Raw genomic sequence first — 26599 nt, 5'->3', positions numbered from 1 at the left:
TAAGAGGACTTGAAATGACTCGAAACTAAAATGGTAGGACTTGAGACTTGTCGGCTTTGACTCGACTTGACTCGGGACTCGAGGGCAAAGACTTGAGACTTACTTGTGACTTGCATAACAATGACTTTGTCCCACCTCTGCACTTAGCTGCTTTTGAAGTAGGGTTAAGAAGGTTATGAATTGGTTTGGTTTAAGGGTGGGTCAACAGTGTAATTATAGATGTCACTACAGAAATTAATTACAGATGAAATTACAGGACCATTTATATTTATATATAAATATATATAAATATATATAAACAACAAGTGCATTGTATCAAACAATTAAGTACATAAGTTAAAGACAATTAATAGTGGGTCTGTACTTCATGTCCACTATCAGGCACATTAAAAGAATGAATGGCATGACTGGATTTTTATTTGCATGCTCTGAATTTAGAGATAGATAGAGTTTGCATTGATTCAGCACTACATCTTTCAGCATGACATGCACAATGTGCCATGAGTTAACCTTTTTCTGTACAACAGACTTGATGTGATTGTGCTGTGACAATTGTAATATATCAGTACAGCCTGAAATCAGTAAGCAAGCATATCGGTTCACAGCAAAAGCCTGTACTGATGAGAAGATGAGAACATCTGACACAAGATCCAAAAAACAAAACAAATCATACCCCCATTACTGTAAACACAAAACACCTGAAGTCTAAAAAATAGTTTACTCAAATATAGATGTCATCACATTTGAGACTCATCATAACATGAGTTTTTACACACTGCGAGTGAGTAGAGGGCCGATTAACAGAAGGAAAAAAGTAACAGCAAGTCCCTGATAAAAAGTTTTAAATAAATAAAAAACAACAAAAGAATGCCCAAACGCATTTAACATTTCCCTCTGCATCAAAACATAATGGATGGTGGAGAGAGACACTCATTCTGGATTGATGTAAAATAAAGCGTCAGAGGTGCAAGTAGCATTAAAACCCTGGCAATGAACATGATATTAAAGGTGAAAATAAAACCAAAAGGCAAACCAGTTTAAATGAAGCTCAAAAACACTTGAGAGAGAATGAGCACCCAAATATTCTCAATGAGAGAAACACAGGGCAGAGATCCCAGGGCCAGTGATTCAGAGTCTGCTTTCTCCCTGAGCTTGAAAGAGGTTGACTTTCACATTACGTCCAGTCTTCCTGGGCGTTTCATCTCTCATTCCAAGATGATTGTGTGCGGCATTGTCATCTAGCTCACTGTCCTCGTCGTCTTGCTCCAGCGTGTGCCAGTCATGTTTGAGCGGGGTTAGCTCTGGAGCAATTATATCTCCATCCTGAAACACATTCACATATACACCAGTGTCACTGCGTGTCAAATAAGGGTTAGAGAACACGAGTTATCTTCAAGAACTTAACTGCCAACTGACTGTCACTGACAGAAAACAATACACTAATAACTACTAAAAACCAGTTCACTGAATTCATCTTTTACTGATTGACCTGCAAACCAGCAGCTCTGTTCTACATCAACACACTATGTTCTGATTATAGTGATTAAAATAACTGGGTCATATAACAAGTTACTAACCCTCAACCTATTCTTTACCCCTAAACCTAACCTTAAAGGGATAGCTCACCCAAAAAGGACAATTTTGATGTTTATCTGCTTACCCACAGGGCATCCAAGATGTTTCTTCAGTGGAACACAAACAAAGATTTTTAACTCAAACCGTTGCAGTCAATCACTCAAAGTAAGTGGATGGGAATCACGGCTAAAACATACAAAGAAAAAAAAAACATACACAAACAAAATCAAATTAAACCCTGCGGCTTGTGACGCTACATTGATGTGTAAAGACTAGGGCTGGGCAAATTATTAATTGATTAATGCCGACATTTATTTTATAGCGCGTTAACAGTTTTTTGTATTATTATGAAAGTCCATTGATCACCGAGTCTGAATACACATACAGACAAATCATGGGTCACAGGAGGGGATGTTCCCGATCATTATTTAGGCTAAGCTTCACCATTCACAAACTGTTATTTTTAACCCTTATGCGTTGTTGGGGATGTTTTCGTCCACTAGGGGGTAAAGTTGAGTCTTATTTTGGCCTAAACTTTCTCTGTGTTTCAGCTAATGGAATGATTTTTGGTGACAAATCTTATTTTGACATATATTTTGGGAAAATGCTTTGAAATTTTTCAAAAACTTAACACACTGTGGGCAAATTCACTACCCTTTCGTTAATTTTTTTTTTTTTTTGCATAAATCTATTAATCAACCTCAGTCCTGATCAAAACTACAAAATGTTTTTAAATTTATGAACTTTAATTACCAAGTTCATAAATTATGTCACTGATTTGGGGAAACAAAACACACAATGACATTTTCAAAATAAAAAGTGATTGTGGACTGGATTTTTTTTTACCTTTTATAACAGTCTTGGGCATGTCAAAGATTAGTAGCAACATTGGCTTTGATGCATTTTTAGTTTTTGTGCAGCATTAGATTTTATTTTTTTCTCCCTCATGTATTGCTGGTGGCTGTTTTTGCCCCATTGACTTCCATTATAACGACATTTTTTGATTGCAAAGCTATGACACCATATAATCATGCATTCTTGATTGTTGGTGGTCTTCGCTGTTGGGAAGAGGTAAAATTTGTTAATTTTACAGTTGATCACTAGGTGGGACCATTAACCCTTTAAATAGGCCTGTGCAAAAAAAGCTTACTTTCTGGCTTGTATATGGAGTTATATGGAGTATAACAGCAAATTATATTGTGTGTGTGAAAAAATTTAAATCTAATGCTGCACAAAAACTAAAAATGCATCAAAGCCAATGTTGTTACTAATCTTTGACATGCCCAAGACTGTGATAAAAAGAAAAAGAAAAAAAAATCCAGCCACAATTACTTTTATGTTGAAAATAAGTCATTTTGTTTGTTTTTTCCCCCGAAATCAGTGACATCATTTATGAACTTGGCAATTAAAGAGTTACCGTATTTTCCGGACTATAAGTCACACTTTTTTTCATAGTTTGGCTGGTCCTGCGACATATAGTCAGGTTCGACTTATTTATCAAAATTAATTTGACATGAACCAGGAGAAATGAACCAAGAGAAAACATTACCGTCTCCAGCCGCGAGAGGGCGCTCTATGCGGCCAGAGATGCTGCTCAGTGCTCCTGTAGCCTACACTGAGCAGTATAGAGCGCCCTCTCGCGGCTGGAGACGGTAATGTTTTCTCTTGGTTCTTGGTTCTAAATAAATGTGACTTAAAGGCCAGTGCGACTTATGTTTTTTTCCTCGTCATGACGTATTTTTGGACTGATGCGACTTATACTCATGTGTGACTAGTGTCCGAAAAATACGGTAAAAGCTTGGATTTTTTTAAAAACATTTGGTAGTTTTGATCAGGACTGAGGTTTATTAACCTCTTAGCCTGCATCCCGATGCCCTCGTCCTGAAAGCTTTTCAACTCGCACGTGTCAGTGTTTATGAATAGATTAAATGAAACGGGACAAATTTAATCTTGACAAACTATGTATCATTATAAAGATCTAAGCCTCAAGCATCGACAACAGATCGCTGTTTTTCAATGGAAAGCTTATAAAGACTGTATTTGCTACAGTTGTGTAAGTAGTACACATACAAACATGAACAATGGAAACGCTGTACATACCAGATCCGTCGTAATAAGGAGTCATAAACACATCCACAGCTGTAAATCCCGGTTTAGTTAGAAAGGTAAGGGTCCACTGAACGACATCTCATGAAGCACGTTTAGTCCTACGAAGCAATAACGTTGTAATATGGATCATAATTCCTTTGTGTACGTCTCAGTTATTCAGCGACAGAATTGTTTGTGTCCGTTATGGAATAACTCATGGTTGGAAACTGCGTCTTGGTAGTAAAAACACGGCACGGTTTTGCAGCGTACAGTGTCACAAACAGAATGAGACGATCCACCGGAAAAAAGAATGAATGAAAGATAGGTGAAAGATAGTTTATTTGAATTTGGAGCTCTCTCCTGAGGGCTCGTGACGCACTCTGACGCACCTGTCAGCTGATGGAGGCGGAACTTACAGCGATCGCCTTTGTCTTTGTTTCTTTTTTCAACAGTTTTTATATATGTGAGAGTGTGTTTTATGTTGAATGTGAATGTATCTGCATGATTACCATCTGTTTGACTGCAAATCAGCCCAAATCAGCTCGCTAATACTGAATGATCACGGCTATCAAAGTGAACGCGTCTATATGAATAGAGAGAGTGGATTATTTACTTTGGCACATTTGTATTATTACCATCTCTATAACTGGCCATCAGCACATCAGCACTTCTTTGCATCGTAATTCATTGTAAATACTGCATTTCTAGCAATCTCAGGATGTTCTGTAATTGGCAAACAAAGTTAAATCTCTTTTTATTTTTCTTATTAGGGGCCAAGTACCGAAGGTGCGTAGGCACCTATTGTAATCGTTGGCGTTATTATTAGGGGCCAAGCACCAAAGGTGCGTAGGCACCTATTGTATTTGTTCCCGTTCTTCTTCTTCTTATTCTTCCTTCTTCCGACAAGGAACCGATTGCGAGAAATAGAACCGATTGCGAGAAAGTTGTAATGGTTTGACATTCTGATAGAGCACAGTGCCAACATTAAGTACACCAATTTTGGTGTGTCTAAGTCATTCCCTCTAGCGCCACCAACTGTCCAAAATTTCACTTATGTTTTGTTAATAACGGTTGAACCGTAAGGCCAATCAACAAAATTATTTTTTACTCTGATTCCTGAGCTCATGCTGATTCGATTGCGCCCTATGAAGTCATTTTCTGTCACAGAAATATGGCCGCCATTTTGAATATTTTTAAAAACCTACTATTTCGAACTCGTCCTAGACGGTTTGTACGATTTACACGAAAATTGAACCAGACCATTTTCAGGCAGTGCTGACCAAAAGATATGGAATTCAAATTGATTCGTCAAACCATTTTCGATAAACACTCGAACAAATTTTACGTAGCGCTTGCAAACACAGTCGTAAGGCTGTATCTCTGTAATGATTTATATTCAGACCAAACTTGGTACATGTCATAATAAGCATGACCTGAGGCTACATGCTGCGTGTCGGCGCAGCGCCACCTACTGGTCCGGAGATATGAAAAAATTGCTATTTTTGCTTATAACGTCTGAACAGTTTGTCCAAAAATCATAAAATTGGTCATGTTAAATTCAGGGTAACATGCCGAGTCAACTGATATCCAATTTTACCATATCGGCCATTTTGACTGTCGGCCATTTAGAATTTTGTGTGAAAATGCTGTATTTTAAGAACGCATCAAGGATCATTACGAAACCTGGTATGAGTCATCAGCACAATGTCCTGAAGGAGCTTGAGAAGTTTAGAAACAGCGCCACCTAAAACCACTTTTTTTTCAAATGCTTATAACTTTGGGTGTGGTTGACTTATTTTCACGAGACTCATCTAATTAGACTCCTGAAACCTTACCGAGTCGTACGATACAAAACGTGCTAGGTTTCACCTTACGGTTTGTGTAGCATTGTGATTTAGTGCTTAAAAACCATTTGGCTATATCTTCGAAACCGCTTGTCCGATCGAGACGAAACCACCGTCAGAAGTTCGGAAACATAGGTCGATAGCTAAACGCCAATGCCCAAAAGCGAAAATATTGATATTGAATATATATATTGAATATATTTATTCTGCTTCTTCTTCTTCCGCCGCAAGTCTATGGCAGCCCATAGAACCGATTGCGGGAAAGTTGAATAATTTGGCACATTATCTGATAGAGGACAGTCCCAACATTAACTATAGCAAATTTGAAGTCTCTAACTCCAACTCTCTAGCGCCACCACTTGACCAAACTTTCAATATTTTTATGCTAATAACTTTTCAACCGTAAGCCAGAAAATGAAAATTCTTTTTTCCTCTGAATCCTTGGCTCATGCCAAGTCGAATGAACCCGCAAGGTTTCGTTTTTTCACTATTTGCAATTTTTCGAACTCATCCTAGACGGTTAGTCCGATTTTCACGAAAATTGGCTCATATCATCTTCAGACCATGCTGGCAAAAAGTTATGGAATTCAAGTTGATTCGTCCAACCGTTCTCGAATGACACGTTAACAAATTTGACGAAAAGCACGCAAAAATGTGTGTGAGGCTATATCTCGGCAATGGTGAGGCATATTGAGACCAAACTTGGTACGTGTTATAATAACCATGACCTGAGACTACCTGCAGCGTTTCGACGCAGCGCCACCTAGTGGTCAGGAGATATGAAAAATGCATATTTTGGCTTATAACTTCTGAATGCTTTGGCCAAAAATCACACACACACACTGGTCTCTTTAGATTCAGTGAGTCATGTCGAGTCGAATGATGTACAATTTTCCCGTGTCAGCCATTTTAGGCATCGGCCATATTGAATTATGTTTTAAAATGCTGTATTTTTTGAATGCAGCATCGTATCGTTATGAAAATAATTACAAAAATCTTCGGCTCCATGCCTTGAAGGTACTCAAAAAGTTTGGTGGCAGCGCCACCTTGTGGTCAAGAGTTATAATGAAATATCACAAAAATGCTAATAACTTTTGAATAAATTAGACTATTGAAATGAAAATCTTCCCATTATGAAAATCTCCCTATATACTTTGGGTCATTCTGAGAGCATTGATACCAATTATGCGAAAATTGGCCATACTTCCTGTCCGCCATTTTGATTAATGTTGAAAACCTACTTTTTCGAACTCCTAGACCGGTAGTTCGATTTTCACCAAATTTGACGTGGATCATCTTCAGACCATGCTGGCAAAAAGTTATGGATTTCGTGTCGATATACAAAACGTTTCTCGTTTAGCGCATCAACGAATTTGCTGGAAGGGTGCCAAAATGCATTTGAGGCTTTATCTCTGCAACGCTTTGACATATTTGCACCAAACTTTGTATGATCGCCACCTCACACCGACCATGCCACATAAATGTGGTAACAGCGCCACCTATTGGTCAAGAGTAATAAACCATTCATTAACCATGAATAATTACACTTAAAAATGCTAATAACTTTTTAATGCATCAGCCTATTGGAATGAAAATATCTAAAAATATTCTCTGGCTTATGCCGACAACATAGATACCAAATATGCCAGATTAATCTGAACTTCCGGTCCACCATTTTGATTTATGTTGAAAACCTACTTTTTCGAACTCCTCCTCAACCGTAGGTCAGATTTTCACCAAATTCGAATCAGATGATCTTCAGACTGTTCTGACACAAAGATTTTGTGTCAATAGACAAAACTGTTTTCGCATACCACAGCGAAAAATTTGAGGTACAATGCCAAAATGACACTTTAGGCTGTATCTCTGGAATGCTTTGGCATATTGACACCAAACTTTGTGTGTGTCATTAGAAAGTCACACAGAGTAGACCAAATTGATTTGATAACAGCGACACCTATTGGTCAAACTTGATAAGCCAAGTAATCATGCTACTAGAGGTTGTTTTTATGATTTTTTTGCCATTTCAATTACAATAATCCTAAAATTGCTGTTATTGCTTATTAATGCATTTGGTGTGATGCTCCATGCCATGCTTAGCTCCTAAATTTGCTGCTGGACTGCTTGACCCCGTAATTGCTGCTTGCAGCTATATTTATTCTTATTTTTCTTACTCAAATTATTCTTATTGTATTTTTCTAGTGCTCAAATAAATCACTTATATGATGTCTAAGTTTCTGTCTATTGTTTTATAACTGAAAAAACTATGCAGTGGTATGTTTACTGACTAAATAGTTTGTAGGAGCCTTCAATACTATTGGGAAATATATTTTCTTATATTCGAGGGGTGGGGGGTGTAGACAGTTTCAGAAAAATATTTGCAGGAATCTCATTTTTCATATCTTATTCAGATTTGAAATAGAAACTCATGAGACATGTGACTTTCAACCCATTACTTTTCTAGATTGCTCCAGGACTCATTTCATGTATTTTTATATATAATAAAAAAATATTTAAGTGTGGTAGGCACTTCAGTGTCTATAACTTTTAATATTTTTGAGCATTATCAAATCTGGTTGATAAAAAGTAAAGCCCTAAGGGTCTTCTTCCCAAAGACACCAAAATTATGTTTGTTACACACTGAAGTAGGAAACTGTTACAATTATAAGTTTGGTAGAGCACTTTCAGCTGTGAGTCCCATAATGGGGGGTGCTGGTTAACAGGTTAAAGGATTTATTGAAAAAAAAAAAATATTTGAAAAAAAATATTTATCTGATACATTTTTACAGCAGTTTAATTGAGTGGATGTTTTCATCCCGAACGTAACGAAAGGGTAATGAATTTGAACAATGCACAAGGGTTAACAGAAAAGAATGAAACAAGCTCAATCATAACTTTACAAGTAGGAAAGACCGCAGAGAAGCACTCGCTCAGCACAGTGAACTTTGTGATTTATTATTTTGAGTCATATGGGATGCAGTAACAAATGTCCCTCTCACAATATATTGCTTTAGATCTATCGCTTCTGTTGGTCAGAAATAATCATGCAATCATGCAGCATGTATCAGAAGATCTGCACTCTGGTGCGGTTAGCGCTCACACTCACTGATCTACATATAACTGAATCCCGCTCTGGCCCACCTCTTCCAGCCGAGCCAGATAGTGCTAAACAGAGTGATCACACTAGCCAAACGAACCAGGCTTTGGGGGTGGAACACGCTCCGGTACGGTTAAGATTGCCCAGTGTGAGCGCACCCTAATTATTCTCCCGTATCCCGCACACACGAGTCTCTACCCTCCCATCAAGTGTTGTCCCGCGTTGCACTCTGCTGCGATGGGTCCCGTGATCGTGTAGGTCTATAATAGAATGGTGCCAGTTATAATGTTATGATCGAAGCTCTGGACTCTACATAACTTGTTTTCTATAACAAACTATAACATATTTTCTATACGTTAATGTAATAAAACAATGTCCTGGCAGTGTCAAATAGCTTGTTTAATATTTAATTTAATGGATGTTATAAGTTGAGATTTAGGCTACAATAAATATTTTAACTGCTACTATGTAAAAGGAACACTGCTGTAAAAAGTACCTTATTTGTTTAAAGTGTTTGCAAACCAAATGTTATTGTACTTTTGTTCATATAGCAATAAGCCTACTTTTAAATAAAAAAAGTGCACAATACCCTACTATTGAATGCATTATTAGTTTTGTGCATAATACGATTAATTGCGACTACCCGCAGACAATAATGTGATTGTTGCCCAGCTCTAGTAAAGACTCAAAACCATTGGTCTGTGCAAGAAACTGAACAGTATTTATAGTTTTTTACCCCTGATTTTCACCGCAATGTCCAAACTATCTATGCTGTAGGAGTTGCATGACTTCTGATTTCTACTAGCTGATTTTTTATAAAAAAAGAAAAATATTCGAGTTACTCGACTACTCGTGGTTCATGCTAGTGTAAACGAAAAGACTTTAGTTTTTTTTTATCAATAAACGCTAATCAATTCATAGCCTTATAAAGTTTTGACAATTTACATATGTAATTGTTGCATAATTATGACATTACATATTTAAATTTTCATGTAACAGCCAGCATTTGTATCTGTATTTGTGTCTGTAACAAATCACAACATTTTTTGTATCTGCATTCGGATACAACGTCGTAGTTACTTGATTAGACCGTTGTGGCTATCTTTTTTTTTATAGTTATCACTGAGCAGGTATGCCATGTTAATTTCTAAAATATTATTTATCATGCAAAGCAGAGAGATGTCATGACAAACATTAAGTCATTATTTGAACACGACTTAATTCAATGCGCACATTTTCATTACGCAGAGCTCTTTAAGTGAGTCTTAATGTTTAGTAAACCTATCAAAAACACTAAACAAATGCAAACCAGCAAAAGATAAAGATGCAAACATGTAGGCCAAGTAGAAAATGTATCTGTATATAAGCTGATTATTAGCCTGCTCTTGAGAGAGAACTGGTTTGGTTTTTGAGAGACTGAGACGTTTTCAACTAACCCGCCCACAACTTGGGCCGCAAAAAAAAAGAGAAAATATTGTACCCGACCCACATTTTTTTTAAGTAGTAAATGCTCATCGTAGTGTCATCGGGCCATAGACGTAGGAACTAAGGGTGTGTATTATAGGCCATTAATGGATTAATGGATATTATTTTAATTCATTAATCCAGCCTGTGGAGCAGGCACGGCGTCAGGCCCACCCGCTTTTCAACAGGCCCACCCAAAAAAAACCTAAAAAACAAAAATCAAACAAACAAAAAAAACTTAATATTCTAATTTTGTCAAGAATGATAAAAAATAGTCAGTAAGCTCATAATTTATTACTAAAATAGTCTAGTCTGGCTATGTCTATTTTGATGTTTCTGCAAGGTCAGCAGACAGTGAGGCTCGGGTTTGTTTCGATCAGAGCTCGTGAGCAGAGAGCACATTTCTGAAAATCCCGCTCCGCTCACTCACTCCGTGGAGTCTCGCTCAACCCACAATGGCCTGCTGGTTCGAAAATATGTGGAATAAGGGCATGCTCGAGTAGTCGTGTTTCCGACAGCGCCGACTAGTGGTTGAAGTAGTCGATCACTCGACTAGTCTATGCAAGCCCTACTATGCTGAGAAAATTCTTCTCAACAGAAGGCACCTGACGCATCTTCTACTTGCTTTACGGCAGATCCAGACTTATAAGTGCATTACCACCACCTATCTCTCAAATGGACCATTGACACTCCTAATTGAGATTTTAGATCAGGTGCCTGCTTTGGAGAACGATATAAATACCGTTCAGTTTCTTGCACAGAGCAATGGTTTTGTGTCTTTTCACATCAGTGTATCATCACGAGCCGCAGGGTTTCATTTGGTTTTGTTTGTGTGTTTTATGACTCTCAAAGCCGTGATACCCATCCACTTACATTACAAGACTAATAGACTGCAACGGTTTGAGTTCAGAATCTCCATTTGTGTTCTACTGAAGAAACAAAGTCACTTACATCTTGGATGCCCTGGGGGTAAGCAGATAATCAAAATTTTCATTTTTGGGTGAACTATCCCTTTAACACATGAAGTTACATTGTATTAGCCAGTACTACGCTAGGTAGATACAATATTTTACAATATGTGTAATTACAAAGTACAATCGGCAAACCAATATCCTGCATCACAAGGGGTGTCTCAGGTTACTTATGTAATCATGGTTCCCTGAGTAGATACTGTGTCCTCTAGGGATCACTATGGGGAAACACCTCTAGTGTGACTTATTGACTATGGCGCATTTATAGGATTACACATTTATATGATATGCCACATTTATATGATTACACATTATTAGCGAGCTGATTTGCACTCAAACAGATGGTAATCATGAAGATACAGGCACATAATAATCTTCCGCCTTTCACTTTTTTTAGTGGATCGCCTCATTCTGTTTGTGACACTGTACGCTGCAAAACCGTGCCGTGTTTTTACTACCAAGACGCAGTTTCCAACCATGAGTTATTCCATAACGGACACAAACAATTCTGTCGCTGAATAACTGAGACGTACACAAAGGAATTATGATCCATATTACAACGTTATTGCTTCGTAGGACTAAACGTGCTTCATGAGATGTCGTTCAGTGGACCCTTACCTTTCTAACTAAACCGGGATTTACAGCTGTGGATGTGTTTATGACTCCTTATTACGACGGATCTGGTATGTACAGCGTTTCCATTGTTCATGTTTGTATGTGTACTACTTACACAACTGTAGCAAATACAGTCTTTATAAGCTTTCCATTGAAAAACAGCGATCTGTTGTCGATGCTTGAGGCTTAGATCTTTATAATGATACATAGTTTGTCAAGATTAAATTTGTCCCGTTTCATTTAATCTATTCATAAACACTGACACGTGCGAGTTGAGGGGAGTTCAGGACACCTGCTTCGGGGTGTTGTAGTGTTGTCACGGTACCAAAATTTCAGTATTCGGTACCGATACCAGTGAAAATCCACGGTTCTCGGTACCAATTTCGGTACCAAAGCAGAACACAAAAATATGCTAATTTAAAAAAAAAACCTTTTAAGCACTAAAAATAAAACCAATGCCATTCTTTATACTTATTTACAATTGTGTTTCACCCAAATTTAATTTGTATTTTAATTTATGAAATTTAAACATTTTATTTTTGGTATATAAAGGGGATTTGCTATTAAAATTAAAACATGGAAGAAATATTGTGATTTATTTCTTTAAAAAATAAAGTTTTATAAATTTTTTCAGCAGTAGTAGCAGTATCACATATATTTTACTAAATAATAGTAATATTTCTAGCACAATGCCTTTATATAAAAATTAACTTTTAGGCCTAATGAATGCATATTTGTCATTTAACTGAACTTAAGACTGGTGGTGATGCTTAAGATATTTTTGGTCATTGAGGGTTTCTGTAAAAAAATAGTAATAGATCATATTAATTATTATTAAAAGATAATACTACTACTAATTCTACTATCATACTAATGTATATACAATGCACTATGAATTGATGAGCTGATGGGTTCATGAATATTAATCACGTTGTCTGCGTTCGGTCAAACTGATTTGCTGAAATCAAAAGAGGGACGGTAAGAGATCAGCGCCAGCCAATGAAATTGCCATTTGCGCATTAGCTCCGCCCACTACCGGAAAACCGGTATGTCTTCTGCTTGTTCGAAAATGAATATGAATAATTCTAAATGAACTCCATTACAGGAAAAGACAATAAAGAATAGTTTACATATAGCGTGTCGATTCAGCGTGGTAAGACTCTCGCTCTCTCGCTCTTTTGCATGTGTGAGAAACTGAAAAGATTGCTTGATGGAGAGAGAACTCTGAAGCTCAGATGCTGAAATTAATGCAAGCGTCACGCGCTTCAGTTTATGTAGTAAACAAACCCGCACGTCTCTGCCATTCATTCATTCACACAGAGACGCGCAGAACACGGATTCATATTTCAAACAACTTTTGCAGCTTAACATTTACAGATACTGGTCCATATGGAGATTTGATTTGATTAATTTATGCTATCTTTGACAAATTCCATGACTGTCCATATTAAAATGTAAGTTTCATTTTCATGACTGGATTTTGAGATTCCGTCCTCGTTTTCTGCTTCGCGGAAATCATAGCGCTGAACCGGGTTTGAACGGGACCTCGGTACTACCGGTACTTAAAGAAACCTGGTACCGTCACATTTAACATTTTTTAGTACCGACTTGGTACCGAAGTACCGGGTCTTTTGACAACACTAGGGTGTTGGTTAAGAAGTTTTGTAGCGAGGTTTTGTAGCATACAGTGTCACAAACAGAATGAGATGATCCACTAAAAAAAGTAAAAGATAGGTGGAAGATAGTATATTTGAATTCCGGCGATGTCGTGGCGCGCTCTGACGCACCTGTCGGCTGATGGAGGTGAAACTTAGCGATCGCCTTTTTCTATTTTTTTTATTTTTCAACATTTTGTTATATATGTGTGAGTGTGTTTTATGTTAAATGTGCCTGTATCTGCATGGTTACCATCGGTTTGAGCACAAATCAGCTCGCTATTTCTGTGTAATCACTGCTATCAACAGCCGCATTTCCACTGTCGGGCCAGTGCAAGCCAGGGCTTAAAACAGGCCAGTAGCACCGAGGCCAGAATAGCGCAGGGTTTCCACAGTGGAGCCTGAAGCACCGCTGCTCGTCACTAAAACACACCCTTTACACGCCTCTCAGAACAACGTCATGCAACCTCATCATTTCACCAACAAAGAGAAGTTATCAGAAAACTAAGAAACATGCGTGATCACAAAACGAACATGATAAAAGCGGCCATTTGTTTGCATGCTTTGTTATATATTCAAATTTAAAAGCATCGATGTTTTACTATAGAATAAGTGATACATTGATCATATTGATTTAATTTATCAGGACTCAAAATTAAATCACACAGAAATAAATGTATTTCTATTTTATTTATTTATTTTTAACGCTTATAAAAATAGCCTGCTTATTCAGTCGAGTCTGTTTAAATAACGTAGAACATAAAACATTAATATATTTTTATGATAGGCTACGTGGAGCTAAACTCTTGAGACGAGACTTATGACAGATAATATAAGTTACTTAATAAATAAACGATTGTGATAGAGAATAAGAAGCTGATATCTGATTTCTTCAAGCGGTCATATTTACCATGTTTACTATGGTAATGTTAATGTTTAGCGTGCATAGTATTTTGCATCGCTTATAAATATTTCTGCATTGTATGGTGATTATAATCCACATTGGATCAAGTTATTTCAAACACTCGCTGCTGAGTGAAAGTGAGTTTTGAGCTTGACTTATTAAAAAAAGTGTTTAATGCTGGTGTTAAAGCTGTTATCTTTCTGAAATGATCCGCAGCGCAGACGCTCTATTTTTATAAAAGCTCCTGAACAAAAATCATTATTATATTTTGATGATAGGCTATGCTACGTGGAGCTAAACTCTCGAGACAAGACGACAGATAAAATGTTACTAAATAAATACACAATTGTGATAGAGATACATCTGATTTCTCCAAGTGGTTGCATTTACCATGTTTACTATGGTAACGTTAATGTTTAGCGTGCATAGTATTTTACATCGCTTATAAATATTTCTGCCTTGTTTAGTGATTATAATCCACATCGGATCAAGTTATTTCAAACACTCTCTGCTGACTGAAAGTGAGTTTTGAGATCAACTTATTTTAAAAAGTCTTTAATACCGCTGTTAAAGCTGTTATCTCTCTGAAATGATCCGCAGTGCTGATGCTCTCCAGACTCAGAGAAACTCCTCTTTGTTCAGAACCCCTCCTCTAGCCTCAGCTGACCCGCTTTGGCCCAAGGTTTTCGTCGGGCCAAAAAACCCTGGCCGTTGGCCCTGAGGAGGCATGATCAAGCCCCGGAAGTGACAGTGGAAACGCGACTGGCCCTGGGATGCACTAGCACGCCCGGTTTAAGCTCGACAGTGGAAACGCGCCTAATGTGAACACTGTCTATATGAATACAGTGTGATTATTAACTTTAAGTCACATTTATATGATTACCATCTCTTTAAATGGCCATCAGGACATCAGCACGTGATAACTGACTATATGACCAGAATTAATTGTAAATGCTGCATTTCTATCAATCTCAGGATGTTCTGTAATTCTCATACAAAGTTAAACTTTTTTTTTTTCTTACTCAAATTATTCTTATTGTATTTTTCCTAGTCCTCAAATAAATCACTTATATGATGCTACGTATAAGTTTATGTCTATTGTTTTATAATTTAAAAAACTATGCAGTGGTATGTTTACTGACTAAATAGTTTGTAGAAGCCTTCAATACTATTGGGAAATATATTTTCTTATATTTGGGGGGTGGGGCGTGTAGACCATAAAATGGTTGGAGGAATCTCATTTTTCATGATATCTTATTCAGATTTGAAATAGAAACTCAAGAGACATGTGGCTTTCAACCCATTACTTTTCTAGATTGCTCCAGGACTCATTTCATGTATTTTTATATCAAAAAAAATAAAATTTTAGTGTGGTAAAAAAAAAAAAAAATTCAAGGCACTTCAGTGTCTATAACTTTTAATATTTTTGAGCATTATCAAATCTGATTGATAAAAAGTAAAGCGGTTTTCTTTCCAAAGACTCCCAAATTTTGTGTGTTACACAGTGAAATAAGGAACTGTTACAATTTTAATTTAGGTAGGGCACTTTCAGCTGCGGGGTGCTGGCTATGACCAAGAGCCTAGCATCATACTAAGTCTTGCCTGTCACACAGAGGCTACCGCTTGCTCTGCTTGAGCTTGCTGAAGGAACTGTCTCAACAGATCCCTAGTAGCAACACCCTGTTAAAGTAAGTATCCTGAGGATACATAGGTGGAGTGGTATCCAAGGTGGAACCGGGCCTTTAGCCAACCCAAGAAAGGGAACGAAGCTGCCATGCGTAGCCCTTACCATACACAATTTTAGAAAGACAGCAAAGTACAAGCATGCAAACTTACCACAGTGTGAATTTTAGAAAGTGTACAAAGACAACATATGCAAACTAACCATAACATGGATTTTAGAGAAACCATTCTAAGGGGCTCGCATGGAACTCTGAAAGAGTAGCCCATAGTTGGAAATGGTGCATCCCAAGAACAATATTTTTGAGAAGACATTAACTCGATCTATGGTATAATACTGTAATGGCTAGCAGTAAAATACCTAGCTGAGGAAGCAACACATCCAGCTCTCAGTAGAGAGGGGGGCTCGACCTACAGCATGTTCAAATGCTGGAATGGCTAGTAGTAAGTTACCTGGCTGAGGGAGCATTACACACTAACGAGTGTACTGCAAGCTTAGCCAAAAAACTCATCAGCGCATCAGGGAGGCAGAGGAAGGGCCTAGTTCCCCTGATACTGCTCAGAGATACTGCTCTAAGCCAACTCAGAGAAAGAGAACCAGTCTAATAATGCATAACCCTTACCATACAGGATTTCTTAAATGTGCACACTTACCACTTTGTGGATTTCAGAAATTGAGCAAAGTGCTCAGCGTGCACACTAACCACCATGTGGATTTCAGAAAGTGCACAAAGCTTAGCGTGTGAACTTACCATAGCATGGGTTTAAGAGCTCCCAATCATCTGCTCATAGATACCCAGAAGTACTGAGTCAAAAGGGAGAGGCAAGCTTAAATACAACCCTTTGAGAAAAGGGGAGCACTGTCTGAGACAGCCTTGACAAGAAGGTTCTCGCAAACGCCACATAAGCTGCGTTTCCACCGCTGGATCTTTACCCAGGAACTAAATAATGTTCTGGGTAAAAAATTGCCCCTCAGTAAGTCCCTGCTGGCGAGGTAGTACTTTTTCAAAGGTACAGGACTTTTGGGGGCGGGACTTGGGCGCTAAACATCCTGATTGGTTAAGTTCACGCAGCATTTTGATTTCAACCACCATTTATTTGGAAAATTTTGTATCATGAAATGTAGTTTTAAAAGTATTTCAGGTGATAATGTAGTTGTTTAAAACTAATACAGTTTATTTCTAAAGACAGCGCCTATTTAAAAATGTGTTTGGCTGATTTCGGAGACGATCAGCGAGAGATCAGTGATCATATTTACCCACGAGAGCAGTCTCGACTCGGCTAGTCCTTCTGACATTTGCCACTGGCTCTGATGTCTCTTTAGTGGCTAAACATAAAATATAATTTAATTTGGGTAAATCTAACAGGTAATCTTTGGTCTTTATTCAATTAATCTATTAATAAGTTAAAATGAAAATAAAAATTATTGTAATGTAGGCTATATAGGCCTACACATTTCCTTGAACTACCTTGATGTTTAAATAAAAATGAAAAGAGGCAGTGGTGTTGAAGAAGGTTGCATTAGCCAAGGCATGCTGACTGACGTTATCAAGAAATGTTACGCTGCTGTTTGCAGAATTACAAGTCTTGCGTTGTCCCGTCCATGGGAGATCACACTCCTGAGTCGAACTACCGAGGATGATACTTTGTATTGAGAGATGTGGGCAGACCTACGTCACCAGACTATTTGCCTAATCTTGACAGTACTTTTGACTGTGGTGGAAATGCAGAAAGCAACAGGTCTGGGGGGATAATTGGCCCTGTAAAAAAGTTCCTGGTACAATTGTTCCAGGTAATTTTGGTGGAAAAACGACACTATACCTCCCGCTTGATGCCTCCACAAGAGGGGATACCCTGGTGATCAGGAAGCCTCTCAGGGTGACCTAGCTACCGTGTACCAGACAGGAGAGCCTGAAAGCATAAGCCAAGCCTGGACATCCAGGAAATTTTGCAGTGCCGTGCCAGGGGGCTGATGATCAAGAAGACTCCCAAGACACACAACCACCAGCGTATTAAATACATACATGGATTTTTTTTGTGTGCAGCATAATGTGGTTATCTGAGAAGGACATAATATAAACCATCTGTCAAAAAACTGCAGACAGAGCCACACTTTACATTTCCTATATAAACAAAAGGAAATTACTGACGGAGAAATTTCCCATCAGGCCCTGCAAGTTGCTCTTCACCACACACACACACACACACACAGCATGTGAGCCATGTGAACTTACGAGAAACATGCACTCCTAAACACTTCAAACAGAACAGTCAATGAAGACGTGTTCTCTCTGCACCTATTTATACTATAGTTGCACCGGTAGTGACGTCATGAGCTGTCACTGTACAACTTGTTGTTGGTGTTTTTTGAATATATGCTTTAGACACAGGTCACAACGAGGTGTTTCCCAATAGCAGCCCCTAGAGGACGCAGTTCAAAGTTCCCTTGAAAGGGAACAACATTTACAAGAACTGAAAAACAAATAATTTTTCCTCGATACTGCAAACGAAAACAGGTTAATGCATTTACACAATATTTTAAGTCATACCACTTTCAAAGAACACAAGGATGAGTAAATGATGACCATTTTCATTTTATGGTGGAGTATCTATTTAACTTTTAATTATACACAAGTATTTGAACAAGATATGTTCACAACCTTTTTCAAAACTTCTCAGTCAATCCAACACTTTTTATTTATTTCTATTAAATCACAACTTCCATCACAATCAGCACGTCTTGTTTTCCAATAAATACACTGTGGTTGTGATCTCGGTCTGTGTAGTTTATGCTCATTCTAAATTGATAATTTAAATGAACATAATTACTAAAATTTAAAATAATGTTTGAAATATATCAAACAAATCCATTACTCAAAGTACCAAGTGTGTTTGAAAATAACACTGAAATTTAAATTATTACAAAATTGCAAATGAAAAGTCTTGCCTGAGGTTTGGTGAAGTTCCTGTCCATGCACCACTGGACAAAATACTTCTTAGCAGCTTCTAAGCTCTTGTCATCTGACTTCTTACAGTAAACCCTGATCAGCTGCTCAGCGAAGCACTCTGGCAGCAGTTTGGACACCTGTTACACCACACAGACATCAGGAACACAGGCTCGGAGTTTGGCTGGAGCATATATTCTTTTGGATTAGAATCAATACAAATCTAAACATACATACTACTTCCACCAATAGGGAAATAAATCCATAATCAACATCTTAGGCATTTGTCTATATGGTGGGGGGGTGGGGTCTTATGACGGTATCAACTTTTCCTGTTGCGATAATTGCTAAAGCTTCTATCATGATATTTGGATTTTATTTTACTTGGATTTTATTGGCCTATAACCTACAAACTCTTTCATTTGTCCTGGCCTATGTTGCCTTTTCTTTGGAGGTGGGGTTGAAGTGACAGGACATTGCTGGCTGATGGCTGATAGTCGCAATCTAGGTTCATCTTCTGGAATGTACCTGTTTTTTGCGGATCTTGATGGCTTTGGTGGGATCTTTCTTGCAGTAAAAGTGAACATTGTTGATGGGGTTTTTCTCTTTCATTCCATAATCCATGTGAATGACCTAGAAAATGAAAGAGGACACTTTACAAAATATAAGCAGAATTATCTTTGATGGTCTTTTACAAAGACTTTATTTTGTTTTGGGGGTGTACTAGAACAGGGTCTCAGACTAGGTTGATCGAAAAACACATTATTTTGGCATGAACAGCTCTAATGGTTCCTGCATCAAATGAAGGCCTGCCTTCTAAAATACGAAATGTGCTGTGATTGGTCAGCGGGGCCAGTGTGTGCTGTGATTGGTCAGCGGGGCCAGTTTGTGCAGGGCCAGTGTGTGCTGTGATTGGTCAGCGGGGCCAGTGTGTGCAGGGCCAGTGTGTGCTGTGATTGGTCAGCGGGGCCAGTGTGTGCAGGGCCAGTGTGTGCTGTGATTGGTCAGCGGGGCCAGTGTGTGCAGGGCCAGTGTGTGCTGTGATTGGTCAGCGGGGCCAGTATCTGCTGTGATTGGTCAGCGGGGCCAGTGTGTGCTGTGATTGGTCAGCTGGGCCAGTGTGTGCAGGGCCAGTGTGTGCTGTGATTGGTCAGCGGGGCCAGTATCTGCTGTGATTGGTCAGCGGGGCCAGTATGTGCTGTGATTGGTCAGCTGGGCCAGTGTGTGCTGTGATTGGTCAGCTGGGCCAGTGTGTGCTGTGATTGGTCAGCGGGGCCAGTGTGTGCTGTGATTGGTCAGCGGGGCCAGTGTGTGCAGGGCCAGTGTGTGCTGTGATTGGTCAGCGGGGCCAGTGTGTGCAGGGCCATTGTGTGCTGTGATTGGTTAGCGGGGCCAGTGTGTGCTGTGATTGGTCAGCGGGGCCAGTGTGTGCAGGGCCAGTGTGTGCTGTGATTGGTCAGCGGGGCCAGTGTGTGCAGGGCCAGTGTGTGCTGTGATTGGTCAGCGGGGCCAGTGTGTGCAGGGCCAGTGTGTGCTGTGATTGGTCAGCGGGGCCAGTGTGTGCAGGGCCAGTGTGTGCTGTGATTGGTCAGCGGGGCCAGTATCTGCTGTGATTGGTCAGCGGGGCCAGTGTGTGCTGTGATTGGTCAGCGGGGCCAGTGTGTGCAGGGCCAGTGTGTGCTGTGATTGGTCAGCGGGGCCAGTATCTGCTGTGATTGGTTAGCGGGGCCAGTATGTGCTGTGATTGGTCAGCTGGGCCAGTGTGTGCTGTGATTGGTCAGCGGGGCCAGTATGTGCTGTGATTGGTCAGCGGGGCCAGTGTGTGCTGTGATTGGTCAGCTGGGCCAGTGTGTGCAGGGCCAGTGTGTGCTGTGATTGGTCAGCGGGGCCAGTGTGTGCAGGGCCAGTGTGTGCTGTGATTGGTCAGCGGGGCCAGTATCTGCTGTGATTGGTTAGCGGGGCCAGTATGTGCTGTGATTGGTCAGCTGGGCCAGTGTGTGCTGTGATTGGTCAGCGGGGCCAGTATGTGCTGTGATTGGTCAGCGGGGCCAGTGTGTGCTGTGATTGGTCAGCGGGGCCAGTATGTGCTGTGATTGGTCAGCTGGGCCAGTGTGTGCTGTGATTGGTCAGCGGGGCCAGTATGTGCTGTGATTGGTCAGCGGGGCCAGTGTGTGCTGTGATTGGTCAGCAGGCCAGTATGTGCTGTGATTGGTCAGCTGGGCCAGTGTGTGCTGTGATTGGTTAGCGGGGCCAGTGTGTGCAGGGCCAGTGTGTGCTGTGATTGGTCAGCGGGGCCAGTGTGTGCGGGGCCAGTGTGTGCTGTGATTGGTCAGCTGGGCCAATGTGAGCTGTGATTGGTTTGCGGGGCCAGTGTGTGCTGTGATTGGTCAGCTGGGCCAATGTGTGCTGTGATTGGTTAGTGTGTGTGCTGTGATTGGTCAGCGGGGCCAGTATGTGCTGTGATTGGTCAGCGGGGCCAGTGTGTGCTGTGATTGTTCAGCGGGGCCAGTGTGTGCTGTGATTGTTCAGCGGGGCCAGTGTGTGCTGTGATTGGTCAGCGGGGCCAGTGTGTGCTGTGATTGGCTAGTGGGGCCAGTGTGTGCTGTGATTGGTCAGCGGGGCCAGTGTGTGCTGTGATTGGTCAGCGGGGCCAGTGTGTGCTGTGATTGGTCAGCGGGGCCAGTGTGTGCTGTGATTGGTCAGCGGGGCCAGTATGTGCTGTGATTGGTCAGCGGGGCCAGTGTGTGCTGTGATTGGTCAGCGGGGCCAGTATGTGCTGTGATTGGTCAGCTAGGCCAGTATCTGCTGTGATTGGTCAGCGGGGCCAGTGTGTGCTGTGATTGGTCAGCGGGGCCAGTGTGTGCTGTGATTGGTCAGCGGGGCCAGTGTGTGCTGTGATTGGTCTCAGAAATCCAAGAAAACATGCATTGTAGTCCAAATGAGTCATTCATTATAGTTGTTGAAAAGTTTTTTTCTGTTAAATAAAATATCTGGGTTTGAAGTGGACTTGAAGATTTGTACATTTGCAGATCTTTGTTATGCTCAAACAGCAACATTACAGACTAAAGTTGAAAGTGGAAAAGCTAAATCAGACCCTTTGAACAGTACTTGGCTGATCCTTTAATTACACACATTTTTGTAAGCTCATGTTAACTGATAAATGGGCGATTTCACATCCTGCCATTCCAAAAGTCCATTTCATGAACCATTTAAATCACGTACATTTAAAATAAAAATCAGTATTCAAAAATGTCTGCTTGCCTTTACAACAGAAAGCTTATAATAATGGTTTATAATCTGAGCTGTTGGGTTGAAATTCATGGGAAGTGTCAGTTTTCCATGTCATCTGACTGCCTGGTTATGTATCATCTGTAAGCAGAAGCAGCTCTGACTATTATGGTAGTGAGGTGTGTTGGGATCTGACAACTTGTAGCAGTTAAATCTGAACGTACACTAACTACAAAGTCCTCCGCAGTCAGGTTGGCATCTGTGCCACTGGGCTTTGAACCAGCGACTTCCTTTGCCCAGTCAAGCAGCTTCTCCTGCAAGAGATCAGAGAAGTTATCCCAGTTATCTAATCAACAACTCAGTCACTTTGCTCCTTTATCAGCTGAATCTACCTCAGCTGAATCTTTTTATAAAGACAACATTGATATTTTCCAAGACCTTTCTCTTACAAAGGGTCATGAACAGTTCATTCTTTTGTTCATCTTCAAAACAAACGAGGACACTTTTAAAGTGCTCTCATCATTTATGCGCATCCACTGAAAGTCAGCTTTATTATTTGTGGTTGACCTGTGAGGCGTCCACGAGCGTCTCGGCTGTGGTCTGACCCACACACTTGTACAGTCGTCTGCAGACGATGTTGTTTAGGATGGCTCGTGCCTCAGACAGCTCCGGCGCAGACGAGTACAGAATCAGCTCAAAGATGTGGTCTGAAACAGGACACAATCCCTGATCTTATATACCTCATTTCATCAGAATACCAGGGTGTAACATTTAAGGGGCGGTCACACTGCACTTTTCGTTCCATTGACTTCCATTCACACGCATGCAAATGCGTCAGACCGGAAACGCAGGCTCATGCGAAAATTTTCACATTTCGCTGCGTTCGAAAGTTCAAGTTTGGTGAACTCTGACCTGCGAATTCGCATCACGTGAAGTCGTGTGACCAGTAGATGATCGATACATCACTGCGTGACCTCTCTGTACAGAAATTAAAAAATTATGGAAGTGCTAATTTTAGCCGTAGCGCAGCATCCTATTTAATATAATACATATTTAAAAGATTTAAAAAAATGAAGCTGCATGGTTCGCAGTGTCCATGGAAACAGGAACAGATGGTACATTTGAATGAGGACACGTTCTATAATTTTTTTATTGTTTAGTGTGTATATATATATAGAGAGAGAGAGAGACAGAGAGAACAATATAATAAGACGCTTTCGACGCCGTCACAAAAGACACAGTACAAGCACAGATTAACCCATGTTGTGATAACTGAGGGGAAACCGTTTTATCTTGCTCCCGCCCATATTTGCAGCGGCGTCCGAAATAATTTCGCACGTTCAAAGGCTAGTGTGACCGCCCCTTTAGCCATTATGCTTTCTAATCCTGTAATAAAGGACTGGTGTGTGAATATATTCACATAGCACAGCACTAACACTTTGACATGTCAGAGCACGAAAGCATGCTGCTAAAAAGAGTTTATAAGTGCATTAATCCATGCAAAAGGCCTTACTGTGGCGCTCATAATGACCCTCACAAGCACAGACAGCATTTCAATGCTATCAACATTCAAATACACACTAAATCATGTCCAAACATAAACAGTCAACGAGTCTTTACTGAATGTGCATCAATAAATGATGTCATATAAATAGGATTTTCTACAATCATCCTTCAGCATCTCTTCGCTTCAAATATTTGATCTGATTATTTTTTTGTTTTTTGAAATTGCTAAATTTTATTTCAGCAAATTTGCAAGAGAGCAGCATAAATAAGAAAATAGCATTTTGGTCAAAACTAAGCACAAAGATGATAATGAAACCTGAAGTTGTGGGGTTCAGCCAGCAGATTAACAAACACACCAATTATGGCTGTTTATTTAACACAGCAATCAATTAATCACCTTTGGAGGAAAATAACATGTTAAAACTACTGTTAGACTGATGCAGGACGATGCCTGCCAGATGAATGCAGCTAAATGAGCCTAAACTCAGCTGGGGAGGAAGCGCAGGATTCAGGACCGGGACACACCTGTGAGTTTGGTGTAGGCCTCCATGTCTTCTATAGCTGAAGAGATGCTGAAGATCCTCCCAGCAGAGCCCTGGATCTGAATATGAGGATCAGCTTTTACGAAAGCCTCCGTAATCCTGATTCAAGACAACCACGACAGAACACTTCAGTCCGGCTGAAAGCTGCAAGCATGACAATGTGCTGTTAAATGAGGCTAATACACACATGGTCTCGATGATGTTGCCCACTTTGTGCTGATACGCCCGGCGATGGAGGCAGTTACGAGTGTGGAACATGTCATAGAGATTGCCAACTTCCTGAAAACATAAAAAAAATAGCAAAATTAGAAAGGCTTTTTATTTCTTTGAAATTCTGACTGATACAAAAACCCCTCTGAACCTGAACAAACCTGCTCAAAAATAAAAGCTTTAGAAATGTTGGCTTTACAGAGAAACTGTCGAGCCACCGAAGGTCATGCACTCCTTTATTTTTCTAATATCCTGGATTAACATTACAATGAGTTGTATTGAATGGTTGTTCTGCGCCATACGCTGTGGCTCTGTGTTGAGTTTTCACATACGGTGTACATATTCGACTGTTTCTGTCAACGCTCTATGTTTGATGCATGCACAGTCTGTATATCGTGAAACTTCATGTCTGTCAATCCTAATTCAGATCTAAAAACACAACAGGCTCATTATTCAGCTCAGTTCAGTTCAGGTTTTATTCTCAGACGATTGAGTCAGCGCTTTTGATAATTATTACTCAATTTAAACTCCAACTAAGCAAGTCAAGGTTTACTGAGTGATGAAGAGTGTGACAGAGAAACATGATTGAGTGAGAAAATAACTGGCTGGGGCTGAGAGTCCTAAGGTTTTAGTAGTAATGTGCTACTGCAAAATAAACTACACCGCAAATGCACTGACAATACACCTCATACTGTTGTCATTATTAGCCCGAGCTAATATATAACACACATGACAATAAATCACTGGCTGAAACTGATAGCTGATTTTTTATCAAACATAGATCATCTTCTCAGTTTTTTTAATTAAGGCAATTACCAAAGTTTGATCAAAAGTAATTTAATTCAGTGTCCTCTATTTTTCTACGACTGAATTCATGTGCACCCTTCAGTGCTCAGGAGAGAGGACTCACACACACCCTTGTCTGACGTCTGCTCATTAACCTCATCATGACTGGCACTGGGTTCTTATCTGAAATATATCTAACTGTTGCAATGCTGCAAAAAAAACTTTAACCACGACAAGAATAGCAATGAGTGCTGGCAAATTTACAAGTCATTACTTTAACGTTCATTATGAAGATTAATTTATTTTACTGAGAAGCATAAGCACTTTCACCTATATTAGCCCATATATAATTTTAAAAATGTCATTGAATGCCACATGAGATATTTGATTTGGCTGGAGTTGAATATATCATTATCATTTTCATGTTTCCCAAGTAGTAAAAAAGCCATGTGCTTATAAATTATACTATGAGTGATAAACTCTTCAGAAACTTGGCCTTCAAACCAACCACAACCATTCAGCAAACAAGAAAAAAGGCATATTGTGCTTTCTGTTGTCTGAATGCTAGCTGCTGTTTTCCTGGGATGCTCGGCAGCTGCGCTACAGAACACCGAGCAGACACTGAAGTAAAGAGTCATCGCTATGGAAAGAGACACCATTTAGTCCAGTCTTCTGCACAATCTGACTTTGCTGCAGGCTGGAATTGAACTACTGGTTTCGTCTGGTCAGAGGAGAACTGGCCCCCCAACTGAGCCTGGTTTCTCCCAAGGTTTTTTTTCTCCATTCTGGCACCGATGGAGTTTCGGTTCCTTGCCGCTGTCGCCTCTGGCTTGCTTAGTTGGGGACACTTCATCTACAGCGATATCGTTGACTTGATTGCAAATAAATGCACAGACACTATTTAACTGAACTGAATGATGACTCTTTCTTGTTTAGTTGAGGACGCTTGACTGATTGCACAGACACTATTGGAAGAGAGCTGAACTGGATGATGACATCACTGAATCAACAATGATCTGACTTTATCTAGAAAAATGACTCTTTGTTATTGTCCTCTTGTATTATTGACAAACTGTCTTCCTGTTTAACACTGTGAAGCTGCTTTGACACAATCAGTTTTGAATAAAGCGGTACAGAAATAAAGGTGACTGAGTAATGTCAACAATCACATATATCACACATTCGTAGTGTTTGGGAATATTCACACAATTTAAACACACAATCATATGATATCAGATCAAAAATAAACTATTCTAGAAGAGAACGCAACATCACGGCAGTTTACACTAATGAGCATTTCCCATCATGCTTCTGGTCAGCACAGCTTCACTCGACTCTGTGCCATCCGTCAGCGTGACATCAGATCAAGGTGGACACTTTTCATGCATCTCTGTGCAGATTCTTCTCCACTCAAACGAGTCTAATGATGGACATGACAACCCTTCAGCCTCACAGTCATCAACAAAACACAGCAGGCTCTGCCGACCGT

General features: G+C 39.9%; 1 protein-coding gene across 1 annotated transcript in view; it reads right to left on the bottom strand.

The window, feature by feature from the left end:
* Positions 1–350: 350 nt before the first annotated feature.
* Positions 351–26599, bottom strand: part of samhd1 (SAM domain and HD domain 1) — a 58086-nt gene continuing 31837 nt past the window's right edge. The window contains exons 10-16 of the mRNA XM_059547132.1: positions 24302–24393; positions 24098–24213; positions 22634–22773; positions 22291–22380; positions 19367–19471; positions 18841–18978; positions 351–1323 (exon numbers count right to left, since the gene is read on the bottom strand). Of these exons, the coding sequence (XP_059403115.1) occupies positions 1129–1323; positions 18841–18978; positions 19367–19471; positions 22291–22380; positions 22634–22773; positions 24098–24213; positions 24302–24393 (876 nt within the window). The 3' untranslated portion in view covers positions 351–1128. The remainder of the gene's footprint in view (positions 1324–18840; positions 18979–19366; positions 19472–22290; positions 22381–22633; positions 22774–24097; positions 24214–24301; positions 24394–26599) is intronic.

Source organism: Carassius carassius, unplaced genomic scaffold, assembly GCF_963082965.1.
Source record: "Carassius carassius unplaced genomic scaffold, fCarCar2.1 SCAFFOLD_61, whole genome shotgun sequence".
NCBI lineage: Eukaryota > Metazoa > Chordata > Actinopteri > Cypriniformes > Cyprinidae > Carassius > Carassius carassius.
The sequence above is the reverse complement of the archived record's forward strand: the minus strand, read 5'-3'. Positions and strand labels throughout refer to the sequence as shown.